The sequence below is a fragment of the Polypterus senegalus genome, chromosome 6, assembly GCF_016835505.1.
Source record: "Polypterus senegalus isolate Bchr_013 chromosome 6, ASM1683550v1, whole genome shotgun sequence".
Classification (NCBI taxonomy): Eukaryota; Metazoa; Chordata; class Cladistia; order Polypteriformes; family Polypteridae; genus Polypterus; species Polypterus senegalus.
In genome coordinates, this window is record NC_053159.1 from 37,586,111 (window position 1) to 37,611,638 (window position 25,528).

The 25,528-nt window shown below is 37.8% G+C and overlaps 1 protein-coding gene across 1 annotated transcript in view; it reads right to left on the bottom strand.

Moving 5' to 3' along the window:
* mib2 (MIB E3 ubiquitin protein ligase 2) overlaps window positions 1–25,528 on the bottom strand; it is a 209,762-nt gene that overhangs the window by 105,547 nt on the left and 78,687 nt on the right. Inside the window, exons 2-3 of the mRNA XM_039755849.1 lie at window positions 8,296–8,686; window positions 4,584–4,755 (exon numbers count right to left, since the gene is read on the bottom strand). Of these exons, the coding sequence (XP_039611783.1) occupies window positions 4,584–4,755; window positions 8,296–8,518 (395 nt within the window). The 5' untranslated portion in view covers window positions 8,519–8,686. The remainder of the gene's footprint in view (window positions 1–4,583; window positions 4,756–8,295; window positions 8,687–25,528) is intronic.

A 25,528-nucleotide genomic window follows, 5' to 3' on the forward strand; every position in this document is an offset into this window, starting at 1 on the left:
TTTTTTCTGTCCCCCCTGGCCATTGAACCTTACTCTTATTCTATGTTAATTAATGTTGATTTATTTTGTTTTCTTATTGTGTCTTTTTTCTATTCCTTATTTTGTAAAGGACTTTGAGCTACTGTTTGTATGAAAACGTGCCATATAAATAAATGTTGTTGTTGTTTTAATTAATTCATATTAGCTGTTTTCATCTAAGAGAATTACAAAGGATAAATAAGGGAAAGAAGTGGGGGCAAAGAAGTTTGCACCTTTGTTGCAAAGGACATTAAGCAGAGATGACAAATAAGTGAGAACCCATTAAGTAAACAAATTTCCTTATAAAATGAGTAATAGTGACTTAGGCTAGAATCACCTTAGCATCCTGATCATTACAGCATAGCAGTTAGTACTTTTGCCTGATAGCTTCAGTAAAAGGTTTCTATTCCCAGTCCAAGTCACTGTCTCTCTGGTATTTGCACATTCTCCTCATGTCAGTTTGGGTTTCTCTAGGTACCCAGGCCAAGCTTGTTAGTCTTGTGTCTTTGCATGTGCCTAGTAACTGCTCTGCCTAGTGCTCTGTAGTCTTATTTATCATCCAGGGGGTAGTTCACACTTTTTACTTACTGCTGGATAGTTTCTGGGTCCCAGTGCCCAGAATAAGACCTAGAAAGTGGATAGGCTGATCATTTTTAATTAATGCTCACTTATATGAGTGGGCCAACATTATCCAACTATAGAACTGCATGACAATAAGTCAAAAGATGTAACCCTGCAGATGTCTGAAGTGGCCAAGGACCCTGAAAAACAGCTTAGAAAATACTGATGTTTTGATACATTTTTAAAAATCATAGCTTTTTACATAAACATTTACAATGAGTTAATAATATGCCTTTTAAGTTGTTGTTAGGTCTGAGACAGAGGTAGTTGATACAATTATAATATTTTCATTAGCACAAAAAATAGTGCAAAGTGCTTTTGTTTATAATGAATGATCCTGCAGCTTCTTTTTTCTGTGGGCAGTGATTTTGTTAAATATGCATTTCAAATGCGATGTACCAATAAAATGTAAAATGATTTATTTTAGCACTTGCTTTACACGACTTTGCAGGACTTTATCAGCAGGACTAGTGCAGTGGTGAAATCATTGCTCTGTGACTTTGCAGATGAATGAACCTTGAGCTGACAACATTTGATTAGGCTGAAGGACAGGTTCTTTCATATTACCAGAAAGGCGTAAAGGAATGATGAGTTGACTTTTACATTTCATCATACTGCTTTTCAGGACTGTCATTTATCCCAATTTGTACAACACAACTGTATGTCTGCCAATTAAGAAACTAGCTGGATTAATCAGTAAATGGATGAATGAATAAATAAGTTGCCATATAAAGACATTCTAAAATGATGATTCTGTATAATGATCTCAAAGCATGCAAGGAGGGTCCGGGGTTTTCAAATTACTGTGCTAGTATAAAAATTAATAAATAGGTGCATTTACCAAAAATGTTTTTGACTGTTTTAACATAAGACGATGTCAACATCATGCTTTTATGAGGGCAGGCAATTGGTTCTTGCATTAATGCATGTTGTTTCGAGTATTTTCTGATTCATAGTTATGTTACCAAAAGGTTGGTATGTAGACATGCGAAAAAAAAAGCACAACCTGTTCCGATTCTATGGTTGTATCTAGCAGCATGGCATGGATTCCCTTCCCAGTAGGCATGTACAGTCAGTCATACTGTTGTTTCCAATGATTTTCTGTATTGTACCTAAATGATGAGATTTTATATAGTCTGCAAAATACCCTTGTGGTAAACGAGGATTTCATTAGTGCATATTGTTGGCTGAACACTGAAATCTTACACTTGTACTGTGGAATCAGCTATGAAAAATGATATTAATTAGGATATGGATATCTTAGATATAAGAACTCTTCAACAGTTTTCAAACAAAAGCCACGCCACTTAGCACCCAACAAGTGGAGCATGCAACTATCATGACAAAAGCATACTTAGATGTTATGTGTGCAAGACCACAGCAGCAGACCACAAAAGTTCCACCCTAATCCTTTCCCTTGACTACAGACTAATTGCACACCAAGGACTTCTTCCCTTCAACCCCGTACACAATGCTAGCCTAAAACTGCACTGCTGATTGGCTAATGAACAGTGCCTTAATTTGAATCAGGATATGCAGATGGTCTCCTCAGGGCTCTGTTAGAAGACTCCACAGCACAGGCAGATAACCTAATACAGATTATGACTATCAGTAATTTCTAAACTTGGATTCTCTGATTCAATAAACAACCTAATTTCTGACAAACACATCACTCAATATAAATTAAATAATCAGAATGTATTTATTCTATAAAGAATAAGTAATCACTTTGAAGTAAATTTACGCTCTTATATCTTGCTGGCAAAAACAGGTGGGACTGCACCCTACTGCCTATAGTGGATAAAGCGCCACTAGTTGTAACGTATCAGGGCATAACTAACCATCACCTAGTTCTTACGATGTGTTAAAACTGAATAAATCACAACATACTTTACTCTTTTATTATTAATTCAAAGGCAGCACAGTCATACGATGTTATGTCATTACTTATTCACCAAAAAATAAGACCATAAAAAGAACACATATATAACAAAGCAAACACAGTTACCACTTCCATAGTAGCTGAGAAGAGGTATTACTAAAGAGGTTAACCCAGGTGTTACTAATAAAGTGCACTAGATCATTTGATTAACTGAAATGCTACCATCAGGACAGAAAAGCAGAATGCAATTTTGCCTTTCCAACTTCTTTAATAATTCAGGACACTCCTGTAATGTCACTCTTTACTTAAAGTTTTATATAATGATTTATAGTTTTAGCAGAAATACACCTACTGCTATGTTTCTCTATCTGTCCATCAGTCTGTCTGTCTGTTCATGTGAAACAACTCAGCTAGCTCTCAGTGTACCAATTCTGTTTAAATTTAGTACACTAATTCTTCAAAACATGTGTTGGGAATGATCAATTTTATTGAAATACAGTAGCTTAAATATAGTACACTGTACACATTTTTTAAAATTCAAAAATTCCCTTTACTAAAACTGAAAAACGTCCCGAGAAACTTTAGAGATTTGCTAACTGGTTCAGATTTACTGGTTACTTCAAGTTGTATTTTTGTAGATTTTAGTCTTTTACTTGTCCGATAGCTACTCCCGACAGCAAAATAGGAAAAACACTGAAGGGTCTTGCTTACTTTTGGCTGTGCATAACTCAGAAGCTTAATTCTCCTGTTTCTTAAAATCATACTGATGCATGATGTTTGTGACCATAAAAGTAAAAAACACAAGCAACTTATGTAGAAATTAATGAAACATACACCGTAGCTCTGCAGTGGACTGCTGCCCTGCCCAGGGTTTGTTTCCTGCGTTGCACCCTGTGTTGGCTGGGATTGACTCCAGCAGACTCCCGTGACCCTGTTATTAGGATATAGCGGGTTGGATAATGGATGGATGGATGCACCGTAGCTACGGTTTGGTGTCACATAATGCATACAATAAATAAACTCTGATTTTTGTTAAACAAAAAAACAATTTCACAGATGTGCTACATGCAGATCATAAAGATTAAATTTTCTCTGATACTATAATTTATTAAGTACAACATTTTTACCTTGAGATTTCAGAGATTTTAAATCTCCACTAGATACTATTTTCAAAAACATTATGTTTAAGAAATCTGAACTCCAAATAGCAGTAGACACTTCACAGCCAATAATTAGCTGTACACAGTTCACAACCAATAATTAACAATAGTACACCAACTGATACCATTATTTTCATCACTTCTGTTGGACCCACTGTCTATGAAAGCTATTTCAGTCCCACAAACCTATTTGGGATATTCTACAAATACTAATTTTGTTTTATGTCAGATGATCTGAGTAATATTTTCTTTATTGATAATTCTGTGTTAATAAGTAATGTTAGTTTTGTGGTATCTAGCTCTAAGTTTTTCTGTTATTGTTGTTTATTTCTGAATATGACTCACTTTTATAAATACTTAATAAGCAAAATGTGATAGTCAATTATTTGATGAAGTCACTAGGAAAAAAAGCTCTGCTTTTCAAAACAGTTAACTAAATCACTCACTGGATATAAATGTTATGCCATGCATACAATTTCTAACTAGTTTTATACTGAAAAGATTCATCAACTTCAATATTTCTTATAACTGTAGCCCAACCCCCACAGTTATAGAGTTAAGTGGAGTGCAAACATTAATTGCACATGTCTTACATCAATAAAATCTCCAATCAGAAAAGAACTGGGAAAGGTAACATATCAGATCTCATACAGCATGGTCCCCACCAACAGTAGATGCACCTCACACAGAATTAATACAGAATGCCCTGCATGCTTAAACCAAGATATGCATACATCTTCTAGATCATGAAACCATATGGTGTAGGTACTACTGTAGTGCCATTAAGAGTGCCTTAATATCTCACATTCTAGAAACATCCTAATTCTCCTTTTCACGCTCAATATTAAAATAAAGAAGAAAGAGTGTATGGTATTTACCAGTGTTATCACAGAGGTACTTACGGTTGGGAGTGTGCGGTTTCATAGCGCTCAAAGGTGTGGGACAGGTCATGCTTGTTGTTCATGTAGCACTGAGTGCATAAGTCATAATCAAAGCAGACTTTGCACTTCCATCTCATCCCCATGATGCCATGCTTCTTGCAGCTATCACAGATAATGTTGGAATGGCGAACACCTGGAGAATCATAAACAGTTTGTTAGAAAGACAGAAAAATCAAGATGTTTCCCATGCTTGATAGTGGATTCATTATGGGTATAAATTGTCTAGAAATCAACCTTTTACTTTTACAGTTAGGTCCATAAATATTTGGACAGAGACAACTTTTTACTAATTTTGGTTCTGTACTTTACCACAAAGAATTTTAAATGAAACAACTCAGATGCAGTTGAAGTGCAGACTTTCAGCTTTAATTCAGTGGATTGAACAAAAAGATTGCATAAAAATGTGAGGCAACTAAAGCATTTTTCTAACACAACCTTCATTTCAGGTGCTCAAAAGTAATTGGACAATTGACTCAAAGGATATTTCATGGGCAGGTGTGGGCAAGTCCGTTGTTATGTCATTATCAATTAAGCAGATAAAACGCCTGGAGTTGATTTGAGGTGTGTTGCTTGCATGTGGAAGATTTTGCTGTGAACAGACAACATGTGGTCAAAGGAACTCTCCATGCAGGTGAAATAAGCCATCCTTAAGCTGCGAAAACAGAAAAAACCCAACCGAAAAATTGCTACAATATTATGAGTGGCAAAATCTACAGTTTGGTACATCCTGAGAAAGAAAGCAAGCACTGGTGAACTCAGCAACGCAAAAAGACCTGGACGTCCACGGAAGACAACAGTGGTGGATGATCGCAGAATCATTTCCATGGTGAAGAGAAACCCCTTCACAACTGTCAACCAAGTGAACAACACTCTCCAGGGGGTAGGCGTACCGATATCCAAGTCTACCATAAAGAGAAGACTGCATGAAAGTAAATACAGAGGGTGCACTGCAAGGTGCAAACCACTCATAAGCCTCAAGAATAGAAAGGCCAGATTGGACTTTGCTAAAGAACATCTAAAAAAGCCAGCAAAGTTCTGGAAAAACATTCTTTGGACAGACGAAACCAAGATCAACCTCTACCAGAATGATGGCAAGAAAAAAGGATGGAGAAGGCGTGGAACAGCTCATTATCCAAAGCATACCACATCATCTGTAAAACACGGTGGAGGCAGTGTGATGGGCTTGGGCGTGCATGGCTGCCAGTGGTACTGGGACACTAGTGTTTATTGATGATGTGACACAGGACAGAAGCAGCCGAATGAATTCTGAGGTGTTCAGCTAAATGCAGTCAAATTGATTGGGCGGCGTTTCATGATACAGATGAACAATGACCCAAAACATACAGCCAAAGCAACCCAGGAGTTTATTAAAGCAAAGAAGTGGAAAATTCTTGAATGGCCAAGTCAGTCACCTGACCCAATTGAGCATGCATTTCACTTGTTGAAGACTAAACTTCGGACAGAAAGGCCCACAAACAAACAGCAACTGAAAGCCACTGCAGTAAAAGCCTGGCAGAGCATTAAAAAGGAGGAAACCCAGCATCTGGTGATGTCCATGAGTTCAAGACTTCAGGCTGTCATTGCCAGCGAAGGGTTTTCAACCAAGTATTTGAAATGAACATTTTATTTCCAGTTATTTAATTTGTCCAATTACTTTTGAGCCCCTGAAATAAAGGGATTGTGTTAAAAAATACAATGCAATGCAATCTTTTTGTTCAACCCACTGAATTAAACCTGAAAGTCTGCACTTCAACTGCATCTGAGTTGTTTCATTTAAAATACATTGTGGTAATGTACAGAACCAAAATTAGAAAAAAGTTGTCTCTGTCCAAATATTTATGGACCCAATTGTATGAAATAATCCGTTCCAATAGAAAAGGCCATGCCTTTTCTGATAATCTTTTGTAGTGAGATATCAAGCAAAATGACACCTTTTACTGACTTACTAAAAAGATTACAATATTCAAGTTTTCGAGGCAACTCAGGCCCCTTTTTCAGGCAAGATGTGTCATTCTGCTTGACTTCTTACTACATCCATAATGGCTAACACGGTACAAAACCCTGGTAACTACTCATACTCCTTTCTAATTATTTGTGATGCTGCAGTGATAGAAATTAATGACTAATGTCCAATGAATTTAATCTCGGCCTTTTGCTCCCCAGTATGCCTTCAGTCACTAGCACAGAAAGCAATTATTTGCCATCTTATTGGTCTCTCAGACATTTGCAGTCCCAGCAACTCTGTACATTGGATTGTCCATTTTAAACAAGTCACAACAGCACCCTCTGCTGGTAATTTTACTTGATATAGCAGTATCAGTAGCCTTGCAAGGGTCAATTCTTTTTCTACATACTGTATACACCTTCATTCAGCAATACAAAGTGTTCATGTGTTTCATTTTCTTTCTTTTCTTAAGCTAATCAATCTCATAATGTTTTTCTAGATCTTTGTGGCAGTTCCCTTATAAAACAGTTTCCTTCTCACTGTCTTAGTTAACTCATGTCTTTTCAACAAAGAAAAGATAATACATCTGCCAGAAAATTCTCCAAAATCACTCTTAAAGAAAATGAAAATATCAATGACATAGTGTGGAATATGGCTGGCCATTCATCCCAGCCAATACCCCCAGGCCGCCAGATTGAGCCCACCCTGTGGCGTGGAGGTGCCCCAAATTACAACAGAGCATCATGGACATTGGAGTTTTCCTGTACAGCCCTGCTGGATAATGTTGGGGCCACCAGGGGCTGCTGCAGGGAGGCCCAGAGACTTTATTTTACCTATAACCCAGAAGTACATCTTAGACACAGCGACAGAGGAAATGACATACTTCCGGGATGAAAAAGAAGAGTTTTGATCTGACCCGGAAGTTCTAGGAAGTCACTTGGACAGAGAGTTCAGAAGCACTTCCGGGTCAAGGACTATAAGAGACTGTGAATCCTAGACGGATGAGCTGAGTCGGGTGGCAGGGGACAACGCATCTGGGAGAGTGGAGAATTGTTTGTAGTATTGATTATTGAGAATTGTATTGTTTATTAGTTTATGAGTATTGTGGAGTGGAGGGTGCTTTTTGCATTGCTTTGTCCAAATAAAGAAAATTATTGGACTTTTATCTGGTGTCTGGCGTCTGGTCCGAGGGTTCAAGGGGACGACAGCGCACCCTATCTGTCACAATAGGTATACTGGTATCATCACTTCTTATTAACCAAAAAAGTCACCAAATGCTTCAGACAACCTGTTTCAGAGTTTAAGATCTGAAAAGTTGCAACTTGGTTCAATGCTTAGCAGTCAACTATCAATCACCACTCCAACTGCGTACAGATACTGGAACCACTGGAACCAGTCCACGCCACGTACAACTCGAATGCCAACTTCCATGTTGAAATGAAGGGTAAGATAGGAATTCAAGATTAAATATTAATACAAATAAAAAAATAAAATAAAAAGTGTAAGTTATACATAATTAAGTTAAACTTTAAATGTGTTAAACAGGAGATGCAATATTCAGTACTTTATTTTATTAAATTTCAAAAAAACCTAAAATGTATTTTATTTTCACTGTCAAAATTCTTCTATGAAAACTGATTACATTCTGCTTTATTACTTTTACTTAGGAGCCAAATCAAAGACCTTGCTTAGCTTGTCAAGCCACCCACCCTTCCCTAAGCCACATACCAATCTGTGCATTGTCATAGAGGAGCAGGTCAAAAGCACCCTGGTAACCTGTGCGGTAGTTTGTTCGGGTGCCACTATCCCATTGTACAACCACTGTTTTGTCTGGTGTAGTGGTACTTCCCTGCCGGCCAATCTCCACCACGGTCCCGACATGGCCTTCACCATCATCTTGGTTGTTCCATTTCCAGTCCATGCCACGTACAACTCGCATGCCAACTTCCATGTTGAAATGAAGGGTAAGATAGGACAAGGCAGTAGTCCAAAAGGAAGGTGCAGCTCAGACTTCTTAGGCACTCAAAGCCAATACAAGAGGAACAGGGTGAGAAGGGAAAAGGAGGAGAGGGAGAGGAGGGGGAGGCTCCAAAATTGATCAGGAAGCACAGACCATCAACTGTAAAACACAAAAATGAAAAAAGAGAAGATTTAACAACACGATCAAAGAAATGAAGAAAATGAATGGCAAAAGTTAAATGGTAAGTCTCAGTGTAAGATGTCAAGGGTGATGATAGCTGGGGAGGCAGGGACTCTGAAGCATTACAAAGCATTTAACTTCGGGCTGCTTGCCATTATCTTTGAGCTGTGCATTAATATAAATTGAACAAAACTCATAAAAATGAACATTAAACTAAAGCGTTCATTTATTTAAACCTTTTGCCTTGCATATCACCACACTATAAGGGCCATTAAGCAGGACATAAAGAGAGATTGTCCAGCAGTTCAACAAAAGGGGTGTGGGCAGGGGGATTCAGGAAAAGACAACCCTGCATAAGATGGTACATAAAACAATTCACAAATACACTTCCATTAATACAAGACAAAGGATTTTCTAAATATTCCCTAAGACTGTCAGTCCATAGATTTCTGAAGCAGCTTTTCTCTGGAGAGTGAAGCATGTCATAACTGCCTACACTTTAGTGTAAAAATAGCCACTAGAACATTTACAAATGTGAGGAATCTCATTTTCTTCACAACAGCATTAACTGATGCAGTTTGGTATGGAAGAAAGTATGCAGTACTTAAACACCCACAGAAAAAAAGCATAGCATGCAATACCAACACAAAAAGTAGGTCATCATGAATTTATTCACACTAAATACTTTACGCAGGATGGGCAAGACGAAGAGTTCAGCCCCCCATACTTTTATTTTAGCCAGTCTACTACACGTATTTCACTTATGCTTATTGAAAGTAAAATTACAGCACTAATAAGTAAAGGTTTCTATGTAATAAATCAGTCAATTTCAGGGAATCACAAAGTACTAAAATAGCAGCCTGTAACACATTATGCAAATATCTGAAAAAACAGGGCATTCTATGATCAATGAACTCTAGGATACATTCTACAAATTTTAAAGAAGGACATTAGAAAGCAGCGTGTTTCTACAGTCAAGAATATTTCAATATGTTGTTCACACTACATAAACCTGTTACATAGTCACTACTGATCCATGCTGGCCTTTATTTATTTGTTAGTAAATTACGAAGAGTCTGTCTGAACATTTGGGTAACTTGTATTCCCCCGATTTCAGCCTTTGAGACCTGAAAAGCTTTGATTATACTGTTTTTATAACCAAAACACTTCATTTTTGTCTCAGCAATTATAAATCACTGTCATAAGTTTTGGATTTGAAAATAAATGGGTATCTCTGTCGCTCCACAGCACTTGGGCCCTGATTAACAAAACTAAACCATAAATCAATATACTATATGTATGCATTTTTATGCATACTTTACATTCAGTATTACCAGTCATTGCATGTTATTTTAAATGTATTTGTAAATTTTAATAGCATTCTCGGATCATAAATATACAGTGCATCCTGAAAGTATTCACAGCGCATCACTTTTTCCACATTTTGTTATCTTACAGCCTTATTCCAAAATGAATTAAATTCATTTTTTTCCTCAGAATTCTACACACAACACCCCATAATGACAAAGTGAAAAAAGTTTACTTGAGGTTTTTGCAAATGTATTAAAAATAAAAACTGAGAAATCACATGTACATAAGTATTCACAGCCTTTGCTTAATATTTTGTTGATGTACCTTTGGCAGCAATTACAGCCTCAAGTCTTTTTGAATATGATGCCACAAGCTTGGCACACCTATCCATGACCAGTTTCGCCCATTCCTCTTTGCAGCACCTCTCAAGTTCCATCAGGTTGGATGGGAAGCGTCGGTGCACAGCCATTTTAAGATCTCTCCAGAGATGTTCAATCGGATTCAAGTCTGGGCCACTCAAGGACACTCACAGAGTTATCCTGAAGCCACTCCTTTGATATCTTGGCTGTGTGCTTAGGGTCGTTGTCCTGCTGAAAGATGAACCGTCGCCCCAGTCTGAGGTCAACAGCGCTCTGGAGCAGGTTTTCATCCAGGATGTCTCTGTCCATTGCTGCAGTCATCTTTCCCTTTATCCTGACTAGTCTCCCAGTTCCTGCCGCTGAAAAACATCCCCACAGCATGATGCTGCCACAACCATGCTTCACTGTAGGGATGGTATTGGCCTGGTGATGAGCGGTGCCTGGTTTCCTCCAAATGTGACGCCTGGCATTCACACCAGAGAGTTCAATCTTTGTCTCATCAGGTCAGAGAATTTTGTTTCTCATGGTCTGAGAGTCCTTCAGGTGCCTTTTGGCAAACTCCAGGCGGGCTGCCATGTGCCTTTTACTAAGGAGTGGCTTCCGTCTGGCCACTGTACCATACAGGCCTGATTGGTGGATTGCTGCAGAGATGGTTGTCCTTCTGGAAGGTTCTCCTCTCTCCACAGAGGACCTCTGGAGCTCTGACAGAGTCACCACCAGGTTCTTGGTCACCTCCCTGACTAAGGCCCTTCTCCCCCGATCGCTCAGTATAGATGAGCGATCTCTAGGAAGCCAGCTCTAGGAAGAGTCCTGGTGGTTTCAAACTTCTTCCACTTATGGATGATGGAGGCCACTGTGGTCATTGGGACCTTCAAAGCAGCAGAAATTTTTCTGTAACTTTCCCCAGATTTGTGCCTCGAGACAATCCTGTCTCGGAGGTCTACAAACAATTCCTTTGACTTCATGCTTGGTTTGTGCTCTGACATGAACTGTCAACTGTGGGACCTTATATAGACAGGTGTGTGCCTTTCCAAATCATGTCCAATCAACTGAATTTACCACAGGTGGACTCCAATTAAGCTGCACAAACATCTCAAGGATGATCAGGGGAAACAGGATGCACCGGAGCTCAATTTTGAGCTTCATGGCAAAGGCTGTGAATACTTATGTACATGTGATTTCTTAGTTTCTTTATTTTTAATAAATTTGCAAAAACCTCAAGTAAACGTTTTTCACGTTGTCATTATGGGGTGTTGTGTGTAGAATTATGAAGAACAAAATGAATTTAATCCATTTTGGAATAAGGCTGTAAAAAAACAAAATGTGGAAAAAATGATGCGCTGTGAATGCTTTCTGGATGCACTGTATGCAGGCTAAATTAAATGAACTGATTTCCTACCATGAATGCCCACTGTGTGAAGGTTCTTCTTGTGTTCACGTGGGTTTCCTCTGGGACACCAGTTTTCCTTAACATTGCAAACACATGCTTTTACACAAAATTGTGACTCATTTTTTTAATGTTTTATTGAATTTATTAAAAGCAAGTAGCATTCCATACAAGCAAGTCAAACTTAACAAAACTAAGTTCAAATCAACTCCCACCCATGAGAAAGAGGCCAACAGACAGTAAAATTTTAAGTGATGGGGAGAGAAAAAAAGGGGAGAAAATCCATTTCTCTAATTTAAATGCTTATTCTAAAATGTTATTTATCAGATTGTGCCAGGTTTTAAAATTTAATTTGCACACATCCTCTAAGTAAGAATGAGATTTTTTCCAATTTCAAACAGTATACAGTGCACCCCCAAAATCTGCGGGGGTTACGTTCCTAGAGCACCCACGAATTGTGAAAAACCACGAATTCTGGATGTGGTTAAAAAAATGCCTATTTTTACAGTTTAAACCCTAAATATGCCCCCAAAACACTTTAATTTAATTTCAAACTCAACTAAATACATTAACCAAAAAAAGAATGTAAATACTGTACTGCTATGTCTCCCACAGTGCTAGAATTTAAAATACAGATGTTACGCTATATGTACTGTAATTCATGCAAGCGCGTTTTCATTGCCAGAAGCCTTAGAAGGTGCAGGGCCTTTCGGCAGCATCTTGGGGCTTTAACTCTTAAACTGCCACATACTTGGGGGTTAATGCATTCCTGGACGCCAAATACTTTTTTGCTGCACTTTAAGTAAACGTCACAATTCACAAAGAAAAAGTTACTGTACATTTTAATGTAACATTTTTTTCAAGCAAAGAGCATCACAATTACTGCAACAATGATCACTTTACACATTGCTAATGAACTGTAAAAACTATTTAAAAACTACTGGAATAATATGTGCAAAGTGCAACTGACGCCATGGATGAAATCACCAAGCCAACTGTGCTTGAACTGGCTGCACACAAGCACACAGAGGTAAGCGCTGATGCTGGCAGGCCTATATAGTGCAGCAGCTCAATCCCAGAGACAGTCAGGCTGCAGTGCTGTAGGGTGTCACGCTTGGGTCACAGAATTGAACAGAATCACAGGAGATTGTAGACACAGGAACTTTATTTATACACTTCAAACAAACATGTCTCTTTCTGAAGTAAAACGAGCTCAGCATGCAATTAGTTATCGATTAAAAGAATAGACAAACATCATAGGGAGCACAACGGGAGCGGGACCCACAACAGGAGCAGAGGATGTGTGGGGTAGAAGAGAGAAACAAAGCAATCCGCCAAAAATGACACATGTTGTTCAGGCTTTTAAGTATGCATAGCGTCGTGCAAGAAGCATATCATGCAACACAGCAGCCACAAGTAATTCCAGCAAGGAAGGGAGCAATGTGAAAGTAGTCTACCAGCGTTTTTTTAAGAGGGTTTTTTTTTGAAGAACACTCAGCTGTAGATGCATCACAGTCAATCAGCAGCAAGGATAAATGAAAAACACTGTAGCGGTCCCGTGCCACTAAGATTCAGACCCTCGAGCAGACGGCGATTCATTTATTTTTGGCTACTTTCACCATCCCAAGCTGCGTTTTCCAATACAGTTACTTTCTGGTCTCTCTACAGTGCAGTAGTGCCATGATAAAAGCCATAAAAATTGCGGAGGATATTTGCGGTTTCCACTAACAATTATTGGATAGGTTTTAAGGACAAATCCGCGAATGACTGAGGCTGCGAACTCAGAACTGTGACTTCGCGGGGGTCTACTGTACAACATCAGCTGCCCACTTACTTAAAGGGGTGGGTTAGGGTTCTTCCAGTTGAGGAAGACAAGTCTACATGCCAAGAGTGAAGTAAAGGCAATTGCAATTTGTTTGTCCTCCACTTTAAGCCCATCTAGAGGTATACCAAATACAGCTTTTAATGGATTAGTAGAGATTGTGACACCAAGGCTGTCTGAAAGGCATTTAAAGATTTTGGCCAGAATTATGTTAATGTGGTGCATGCACAAAACATATGGCCCAATGAGGCAGGAGCACAATTGCAACATTCACAAGTTGGATCTTATATGGAAACAATTTGGACAATTTTAAATGTGACAGATGTGCTTGATAAAAGATTTTAAGTTAAATAATTGTATTCTTTGCATATATGGAGCTAGAATTAATTCTGTGCATGGTTGCTTTCCACTCATTTTCTGAAATGTTGAGTAGGAGATCCTTTTCTTACCGTACTCTGGGATCTTTGAAAGGGAGTGACTTTAAAATGTTTTTATATATTACAGAAATGTTGTCCGAGTCCTCAAGACTGATCAATATTTCTTCAGGAATAGAAGTAGGTGGGAGGTGAGGATAATTGGGCAGATTTTGTTTACCGAAGTTTCTAATTTGGAGGTAGTGAAAGAATTGTGTTGATGGAAAGATAAATTTGTAGCATAATTGTTTGTAAGATACCAAGACATTATCTATGTACATGTTTCTAAGTGATTTAATCCTGTATGTCTTCTAAACATTAAAAACTGCGTACGTTTGAAAGGGTGGGAAAAGGTGGTTATCGTGTAGAGGTGCAACAGATACTGTAAAAGCTTCTCTGTCTTGAAGTACATCTGACATTGGTTCCATATTCTGAGTTTATGAAGCACAATTGGATTGTTAGTATATTGGCAATAACTTGTATTTACAGGAGTTCAAAGCAAGGAATACAAAGAAATACTGCAAGATTTTAATTCAGAGTTCCCATTGTATTCCTGCAGAGACCCCTGAGGATGCATTGGTCTCTAAAAAAAATCTATTTGCTTTGATATAAACTCTGTACAGTTCCCACCTGCTAATAACAGTGAGTTAAGACACCAGCTGCAAGATAAGTATGTGGGGCAAATTGAGATCAGCTCCATGATCAAAGAGATATGGGTTGTCGTATTTGCAAAATTTAATTGTGGGAAAGAAATTGTTATCTATAAAGATATAGTCAATTCTTGAGTAACAGTGATGTACTGGTGAGAAAAAGGTATATGCTCTTGAGTTTGGGTTTAGAAATCTCCATGGGTCTGATAAGTTGTGATCAGTTACAAACTGTCTAATTATTTTTTCAGTGTTAGATGTCATCATCCCTGTGGTGGGAGACCTATCCACGTCTGGATTTAAAACACAATTAAAGTCACCAGCCATTATAATTTTATGAGTGTTCACATTAGGAATGGAAGCAAATATGTTTTAGATGAAGTGCCTATCATCCACATTGGGTGTGTAGATATTTATCAAAATCACTTTACAATTAAATAAATTATTTGTGATGATCATATATCGCCCTTCAGAATCAGATACTACATCTGATACTACAAATTAAATTGTTCTATGTATAAGAATTCCTACACCTCTAGTTTTCTTTGTGTAGCTGGAGTGGAATATTTGGCCAGTCCAATCTCTGTGCAATCAAAACTGATCCTTGCTTAATAAGTGGGTCTCATGTAAAAACATTACTTTAGAGTTTAGACATGTTAGGTGAGAGAATACTTTCTTCCTCTTTAATGCTTGATTAAGACCTTTAACATTCCAGCTCACAATGTTAACTCTTTGGTCATGGAGACATTGCTTCTGAATTTTTGTTGACATTTTGTAGTCTCAATTTCAGATATACATTATCACATAAGATAGCTTTGACCATAATTTCCAATTTTTCCAGGAGTTATTTCCATGAAGCCTGTAAGAGCCAATCTTAGAAAGTTAAAGTTTTGAGTTAAACTCATATTAATGTTTGCTTAATTTGAACAGAACACAAATTTCTTTCATAATTATAACTTATGGTACAGTCTTTTCCCCCCCTATAAGTTAGTAAGAGATAGAACCTTCTTACTATAACTGAGAAACAGTGTGATAATAAGCTTAGTTGTGGTAAGATCAAGTCCCAGTAAAGAGGAACCTGAAAGACCCATTTTCAAGTTAGAAATGGGATAAGCATACAGTTTTCTGATCGTTTAGAAATGGTTCAGAAATGTTAAGTAAATAGTAACTATTTGAGAAGTAACAAGATTAAGCTTAGAACTGAACTTTTCTTAACATTAGTTTTTCCTTTATTGCTATTTTAATGTTCCTTTTTTGTGTGAACTGTTTTACTTCAAAACTTAACTAAACATCAAAAAATTAAGATATTTTGTCTGTGGAATCATTTCTGCGTGTCAGGCTTTTGTTGAATCCCATGTTTTGAGTTGAAGCTGCTGAACTTTGGTAATTTTGGGAAAACGCAGCTATAAAGCCTATTGTTACATTGGCACATACAATTGTAAGGATTAAAAGGACAGATTAAAAATAGCTTGATCTCTTTGTCTAACCCCCCCGCACCCACATTTTGCCTCCGCACTTGAGGCTAGACCACACTTCAGGCTAGACCACATATATATATATATATATATATATATATATATATATATATATATATATATATATATATATATATATATATATATATATATATAGATATATATATATATATATATATATATATATATATATATATATATATATATATATATATATATATATATATATATATATATATATATATATATATATATATATACTATATAAAAGGCAAAGCCCTATATATCACTCACACTCACTCACTCATCACTAATTCTCCAACTTCCCTTGTGGGTGGAAGGCTGAAATTTGGCAGGTTCATTCCTTACAGCTTCCTTACAAAAGTTGGGCAGGTTTTATATCGAAATTCTACGCGTAATGGTCATAACTGGAAGCTGTTTTTCTCCATTTACTGTAATGGAGATGAGCTTGAATGCCGTGGGGGCAGAGTTTCGTGTGACATCATCACGCCTCCCACGTAATCACGCAGTACATAGAAAACCAGGAAGACCTCCAAAAAGCGCTGAAGAAAACATGCATTATATAATTGAGAAGGCAGCGAAACAATAAGAAGCGGCGAGTGACATATACAACCATATTCATGAGTTCTGCTACTTGAAACAAAGCACGATGTAAACCTACACTTTAAATTAAGTTCATAGACAGGCTGCGCTGGCGTTTGTAATTTAGTGCCTGCCCATATAAGGCCGTCCGTCAGCGGCAATCCAATAGCAAACTCCACTAAATATTCACGGGTGAAGGACTGTGCTTATGGAGAGGAAGATGAGATGGTCAGGGTGGTGTTTGACACAAACTCAGCGAAACTGCGAGAGAAAGTTTTAAGTGCCAGGACTAAGGTAACATTAAATACAGCCATGGACATAGCACGAGATGGCACCAGCACAGCTGGGAACCTTCGATGCATGTACACCGAGCGGCTCACGTGAACTGGCGCAGTGCACAGATAAAAGCAACAGTTCCAAAGAGCGCTGAACAAAAACCGAATTACACAATTGAAAAGGCAGCAAAAAATATGAAGCGTCTGATAAGCATATTCATAAATCCAGCTACTGCGGAAACAAAGCACACGGTGGAAAAAGTCAATGTCCCGCTAAAGGAAGACAGTGTAAAAAAACGTGCATGCAGTGTGTCAGGTCTCAGATAAAGAAGAAGACGAGCTGTTTATTGATGCAGTAAGAAACGAATCGATGAAAGAAACCTGTCATCTTTACAGCGATTGACAAACACGGAATGTAACTTGAACACAACACATCCTACAAATACGAACCTGATTGAAAGAAATAATGATAATCAAATCCTTGATGACAGCAACACTCAGTAACACTCACAAAACAAATACTGTATATTGACAGTCATGTTACGTTATTTTTAAAATGTTCCCTTTTCTTTTCTAGCTTTTTAACACACTACTTCTCTGCGATACGGGTATATATATATGTATATATATATCCCGATCTACATACTCGAATAATGGATACTTTATTCGCCATCAATGATTGTTTTGGTAAAGCCATACTCAGTGTATTCATTAGATGAACGGTAAAAAAGTAAGAGCGAGGGGAGGATGACTTATTGAGGCATGCAGGCTGTAGTGCGCGTCAACTCTATCTGAATTGCGATCACATTTAAAAAATATATCTTTTCAAGTTCTATTTAGTCCATATGTGTCAAACTCAAGGGCCACGGGCCACATCCGGCCCGGCGTGTAATTATATCCGCCCGAGATCATTTTATATACTGTATTATTGTTATTAATGGCACGGGTATATGAAGCGCTGGTAACACAATAAACTACAGATCCCATAATGCAGCGCTTCAGCTGCCTTGCCGAACACTTACCGTTAATCAAGTCTAGCTTATGATGCTGCAAGTTATTGCGAAGCTAGCTCACACGATGCTGAAGAGAAAAGTTGATTCTGAAAATAGAGCCTTTAAAAACCGATGGGAGGCTGAGTATATGTTTACTGAACCCGTGTGTCTCATTTGTGGAGCTAATGTGGCTGTAATTACAGAATTTAATCTAAGACGGCACTATGAGACAAAACATCAGGGTAACCTGAATGCAATGCAGAAGATACAGAAAGCAGAATAATTAAATAAGAATCTGACACTTCAGCGGACGTTTTACCCGTGCACAATCACAAAGTGATTTCAAGTGAAGCTGCTTTTATGGGAGACACAAATGCACCAGTGCACCTTGCCCCACTTTCCCTGTTGCCAAGTAATGTTAAACCAAGTCGTCACTACGGTGTTCCCAAATCGCACTTTGCTGATAAACTGAGCGCACTGCGCACTGAGTTTGCACGCCGCTTTGGTGACTTTGAAGAACAAAAAAAGTCCGTCTACATGCGGCTCGAACCTTGTGCATGTTTGGTAGCACATATCTGTGTGAGAAGCTCTTCTCAGTGATAAAGACTAACAAAACAGCACACAGGAGTCGCCTCACTGATGAGCACCTGCAATCCATCCTGAGAATCTCCACAACACAGAACCTCACACCAAACATAAACGAACTTGTTGCCAAAAAAGATGCCAGGCGTCCAGCTCTAAAATGACATATGAGCAAAGACAACTGAATGATTTGATTTGTTATTGCTGAAAGGAACACATTTTATTTATATTTCCAGGTTTTGTTATGCAGCATGTTCATATTTGAATTTGTATAATTTTGACAGGATATATTTTTATGGAGAGCAAAATCTTTTGGGATATTTAAAATCTAAGTTTATTTTTTATATAAAATTACATAAGAGTAAAGAAATTTGAATGTTTGTTCTTTTAACGTTTACTTTATTTCTAACTTGTATAATTTAGACAGGATATATTTTTATGGAGAGCAAAATATTATAAGTTGTTTAAGGTTTGAGTTGATTTATTCAGGAATAATATTCCTGTCTGTTTTTATCATTCCTACCAAAGATATTTCTGTCGACTAAATAAAAATTCCTTCTATTTAAAATTTAAATAGAACTTGAACAAATCTGATAGTTCATAATATCCACGCAGACTTGCGTAAGAGCGGAGTCATCCGTTTTAACAAACAGCGTATTGCACTGATACTGAAATAGCTGTGTGTGTATATATGTAAATATGTATGTATATGTATATATATGTTTATATATGTGTGTGTGTGTGTATATATGTAGATATATATATATGTATGTATATATGTGTATATATATATGTGTATATGTATAGATATGTACATATATATATGTTTATGTGTGTGTGTGTAAATATATATATATATATATATATATATATATATATATATATATATATATATGACAACAACAGTGACAAAACAATTACATTGACAATCATGTTACGTTATTTTCAAAATGTTTCCTTTTCTTTTTCATTGCTTCTTTAACACACTACTTCTCCGCTCCGCTCCGCTGTGTATATATATACACACACACACACACAAACACAAATACACATATATATATTCATACATACATAAACATTGTGGCGAATGGCCAGGGCCCTTGCCTGGCCAGGACACCTCTTCGTTGTATAGTCCGGGGGAACAAGCATGGACAGAACAGTACCTCCCCCGGGACACTAGATGGCAGCTCCCATGGGTGGCAGTAGTGCCTCAGAATCCCACAGGAGTCCATGGGAGATGGCGTTCTCTACAACCCTGTTGGGATCCGGGGGTGCTGCAGTTGTTCCTGAACCTATGTGGGCGGTTCTTCTGCCACACCCGGAAGTGCAGCCAGAAATAGATCATCAAACACCTGGAGCATTTCCGGGTGGGCTATAAAAGGAGCCAGCAGCCACCACTCCGGGAGCCAGAGGTGGGAGAAAAAATTTGCCGAAGAGAAGGGGTGGAGGAGGGATGGATGGATGGATAGTAAAGATAAGAAGAATTGTATGGTACTGTGCTTGTAGGACTGTGTTGTGTCTGTGGGGAACATAGAAGGCATTGCCCAGAGGCGAAGAAAAAGAAATAAAAACATTTATTTGTTTTATCAGTGTGCCCTCTGCGTCTGTGTCAGATTGAGCAATGGTATACAACAAAAACAACATTTATTTATATAGCACATTTTCATACAAAAAAATGTAGCTCAAAGTGCTTTACAAAATGAAGAATAGAAAAATAGAAGACACAATATAAAATAAAAATAATTCAACAGTAATTAACATATAATAAGTAAAGGCCGATGGCCAGGGTGGACATAAAAACAAAAAAAAAAAAAAAAACTTCAGACGGCTGGAGAAAAAAATTAAAATCTGCAGGGATTCCAGACCAAGAGACCGCCCAGTCCCCTCTGGGCAATCTACCTAACATAAATGAAACAGTCCTCTTTGTATTTAGGGTTCTCATGGAAGGACTTCATGATGATGGTCACGTAGACTTCTGGCTTTCAGTCCATCACAACATACACACACACACACATATATATATATATATATATATATATATATATACCTGTATATATAAAGTTAAAATTCTGTTACAACGAACTCCCAGGGACCTAAAAAATATTTAGTTGTAACGAGATTCTGTACTTGTTACTATAGTGCTTTCTTTAACTTGCACCCAGGCGTTTGCAATCATTTCAATAGCTTCTTTCATGTTAATTTTATTCTACTCCTGCCTACAAGTTATGCTGATGAGAATTTTTCTCAGCATTTCCTTGCGATAATACACTTTCAGGGTGCGAATGATGCCCAAATCCAATGGCTGAAGCACTGTTGTGCAATTGGGTGGGGGGAATTCAACGCAAACATTATCTAAATGCGGAAGCATGTTGTGGGCAGCACAGTTATCAATTAGGAGCCGAATCATCCCTTTCTTCTTCATATTGGGTGGTTTCTGAACTCTTTTGAGACACACCCCACTCCCCCTCCCCACCCCGAGGGAATGACATGCTGAAGTGTGTCCCGAAGCACGATTGCAGCGTCTATGGAAGATTGTTTGTCCATTGCCGAGGCAGGGCAAAAGTAGGCTCATAGCGCTGCAGTGAAGCGACACAGAAGCAAATCATAAAAGATCTGGGTCACGCTATAAGTCCCTGTCTTGCACCCCAAAACACGAGGCTGAGTCTCATTACTTTAGCAAAACCAGCTTTATTCAGCTTGAAACAGGAACAGCATACTAATTTATTGTAGCGTGATCTGCCACTCTGCTATACACAGACACAGCAGTCAGGCAGGGTCGTGGCCAGATCAGTGATCCTGTTACCTGCATTTACAATGTACCTTGCACCACCCTTCGAGGTCTTTTCTGTTTGCTTTGCTGGAGAGACGCAGCATAGCTTTGAGCCTGCTGCTGCCCCAGCAACAGATAAACAGTCTTCCATAGACAAGGAGGTCGGACTTCGGGACACTCATCGGCGTGCTGTTTAGTTGGGTGAGGTCCCAAGAGAGTTTACAAAGCTCACATTTTCTTGAATGAGTGCCGCATTAATAGTAATGTTTCTTGAATGAGCATCACTGAACCATATAAAAACGGCTTTTTCAACGTCTTCAAATGCAGCAGTTCACATACGTTTGCAACCTAAGATTTTTCTTCTTTTTTTGCTCGGACTTTCAAGAAAGTTGACAGCGTCGATGGCGAAATTCTGAATTCACTGGCAATATTTTTTTTTTTTTTTGCCGCAATTGAGAGCTGTAAAAATGTGTTGTTTTTTTTCCTAATATGAACTGTTATCATTTTATTGTGTCTGCTGTTTCTATAGGAGGGTGACAATGAGTTAAATTCCAATGGATGTTTTTCAAATGTTGATGAGCAATAAGCAAAAGGTAGCACTGAAAAAAGCAGGAAACAAAAAAGGCAAAAAAAAAAAAAGTACAAGGAAAGTTTGAAGAAAGAAGAAAAAATTACAATGTTTCTGTTTGGGGATCGTTGTGCACAACTGAGCGGCATCCACAGAACTAGCTGCTCTGTGGATGATTTATTCAGGCATTTCAAGGACTTTTGGGCACTTTGAATGTACTTTGTAGTAACAAGATTTCTATAGACACGTCATATGGGGAAACCGTCAGAACCATAAAAATACTTCGTTGTAATGAAAATTTCATTGTAAAGATATTCGTTGTAATTTAATTATACCTGTATTTATATTTCAGAAAGACCAGTGCAGAGATATAGGCCTTTTCTATTACTGATATATACCTTAGTTATAAAGGACATCAAGAGGTTATGAATGCTAGGGATTAGTACTGTTGCCTCACAGGTTCCAGAATCTCAATTTTAATTCCCATCCCCTGCCTATGAATATTTTGCCTGTTCTCAATTTGTTTGCATTCTTTTTTATTTGAGAATACACTCAAATTACTTGAACAATTTAACATGCTGACTGGCTAAAGAAACCTAATATGAGTGAGTATGTGGGCATTTTCCCTGTAATGGACCAGAATGTCATTTAGGGTTAGCACTGAAAGGTACCGATATGGGTTTCTTTTCACTGGAACAATGTAATGGGAAGAGCAGCATTGAAAAATAATTGAATGGATTGAAGTGTCAACCAAAGAAGTCTAGAAATATATTATGACCTCATGAGTTTCAGCACCCGATATTAAGAACAATATCAAAATTAACTGATGCTGAAACAGAACTTGAATTTAAGAGTTCTGGGCTCAAGCCAAAAAAATCCCTCCGATACAGCAAAGGAAAAAGACAGCATATGATTTGGGCTGTTCACATAAAAACAGCATTTTCAACCGTCCATGCCATGAATCATAAAGAAAATAATGACATTATGCTATTATTACCTTATTCTACTGCTACAACACAAGTTTAATTTTTGTAATCACATAATTTTCTTGCTATACTACTGCTTGTCAGTTTACTATAGTATACCAGTCATAAGGGGGCCATATTTCCACTCCTTAGGTACGTCCCTATAATATTATTCAAAAAAGAAGAAAGAGTATCGTAATTACTGAACACGAGTATGCAAATTCTAATTTATCTATACTAATAAAAGGCAAAGCCCTCACTGACTGACTGACTGACTCACTCACTCACTCATTAATTCTCCAAGTTCCCGTGTAGGTAGAAGGCTGAAATTTGGCAGGCTCATTCCTTACAGCTTACTTACAAAAGTTGGGCAGGTTTCAATTAGAAATTCTGCGCATAATGGTCATAACTGGAAGCTATTTTTCTCCATATACTGTAATGGAGTTGCGCTGGATGGCCGTGAGGGCGGAGTTTCGTGTGACGTCATCACGCCTCCCACGTAATCACGTGAACTGACTATCAACACAGTACGTAGAAAACCAGGAAGAGCTCAAAAAAGCGCTGAAGAAAAAATACATTATATAATTGAGAAGGCAGCGAAACAATAAGAAGCGAGAGACTGACATATACAAACATATTCATGAGTGCTGCTACTTCGGAAACAAAGCACGGTGTAAATCTAAAGTTTAAATTAAGTTCATAGACAGGCTGCCACTGACGTTTGTAATTTAGTGCCTGCCCATATAAGGCCGTCCGTCAGCGGCAATCCAATAGAAACACTGCTGCTAAATATTCACGGGTGAAGGACTGTGCTTATGCAGAGGAAGATGAGATGGTCAGGGTGGTGTTTGGCACAAACTCAGCGAAACTGCGAGAGAAACTTTTAAGTGCCGGGTCTTACCTGACATAACATACAGCCGTGGACATCACACGAGATGGCACCATCACAGCTGGGAACCTTCGATGCAAGAACACCAAGCGTCTCACGTGAACTGACGCAGTGCACAGACAAAAAGCAACAGTTCCAAAGAGTGCTGAACAAAAACCGAATTACACAATTGAGAAGGCAGCAAAAAAATATGAAGCGTCCGATACATACAAGCATATTCATAAGTGCAGCTACTGCGGAAACAAAGCACACGGTGGAAAAAGTGAATGTCCCGCTAAAGGAAGACAGTGTAAAAACCTGTGCATGCAGTGTGTCACATCTCAGATAAAGAGGAAGACGTGCTGTTTATTGATGCAGTAAGAAACGAATCGATGAATGAAACCTCTTATCTTTACAACGATTGACAAACACGGAATGTAACTTGAACACAACACATCGTACAAATACGACCCTGATTGAAACAAATAATGATAATCAAATCCTTGATGACAGTATATTGACAATCATGTTACGTTATTTTTAAAATGTTCCCTTTTCTTTTTCATAACTTCTTTAACACACTACTTCTCCCTGCTGCGAATATATATATATACCCCGATCTACATACTCTCAAATAGACAAGCCACACGCATTGTGCTACAATTGTAGAGGCTTCGCCTCTAGCGCCGACATCCGAGGTTCAATTCCCGAGAGGGGATGTACTGAGTATGTACGCGCGCTTCCCGATTCATTTTAACCTTGCATCTCCTTGGTTTGGGACGTATGAAAAAATATGCGGTTAACGCAGAATCATGTTACGTTATTTTTAAAATCTTTCCTTTTCTTAGCACAAGCACAGCTGAGAAGCTTTGATGCATGTACTCCATAACAAAAAATAATGCATTTAATCACACTTTCAATTCCAAGCAAAGGGGAACTTTTGTCAATGCATGATTTCCTGGTACATCGATTACACTGATGCACACATCACAGCTACAAAAATGTTAGAGTTGGAATGAGGCGCATTCCTACGACTGATCGGAGGAAAATTTTATTTCAAAAAACTATCCGAGCAAAGCCTTGATAAAAGCATGGTTTTGTGCACACTGAAAACCAAGCAAAATTAGATGCATTACAGAAAGCGGACTTTGTGGCTCTTACTGGGGATCATTGGACTTCCGTGACCGTTAGTAATTCTAATTACATCTAATTACAAAATGTTCAATGATCACACTGTTTTAGCTTAATCTACAAAATAATGTTGGCTAAGGTTACTCAGAGTTTAAAGATTAAGTTGGTCAAATTACCTTTTATGTTTCTGACTTATTTTCTTAAGAAGAAAAACTATACTTTATGTTGAAATTTTGGTTATTATTTAAAGACAATACCATTCTGAAAATGTACTTAAAAGTACTTAAACTACCACTTTATTTTTAAGTCTGCCCAATTTTAACCTGGGATGATATTTTTGTTTCTGTTTTAAATTCAAATGCAGTTTAAAAGCATTTTTTTTTTCAGAAATTAAAAGAGCTTGAGTTTACAATATTCGTGTCCATGTCTATTATTTGATTCTGTCGCCTACTAAAACCCTTTTAAATAAAAAAAAAACATTTGCGATTTGGGGCAAATTTACGTGTGCGATTACATACGATTAATCAAGATTAATTATTAGACAGCCTCTAATTAATTGGATTAATTTTTTTAATCGATTCCCACCCCTAATATATATATATAGATATATATGTACAGTGGTGTGAAAAACTATTTGCCCCCTTCCTGATTTC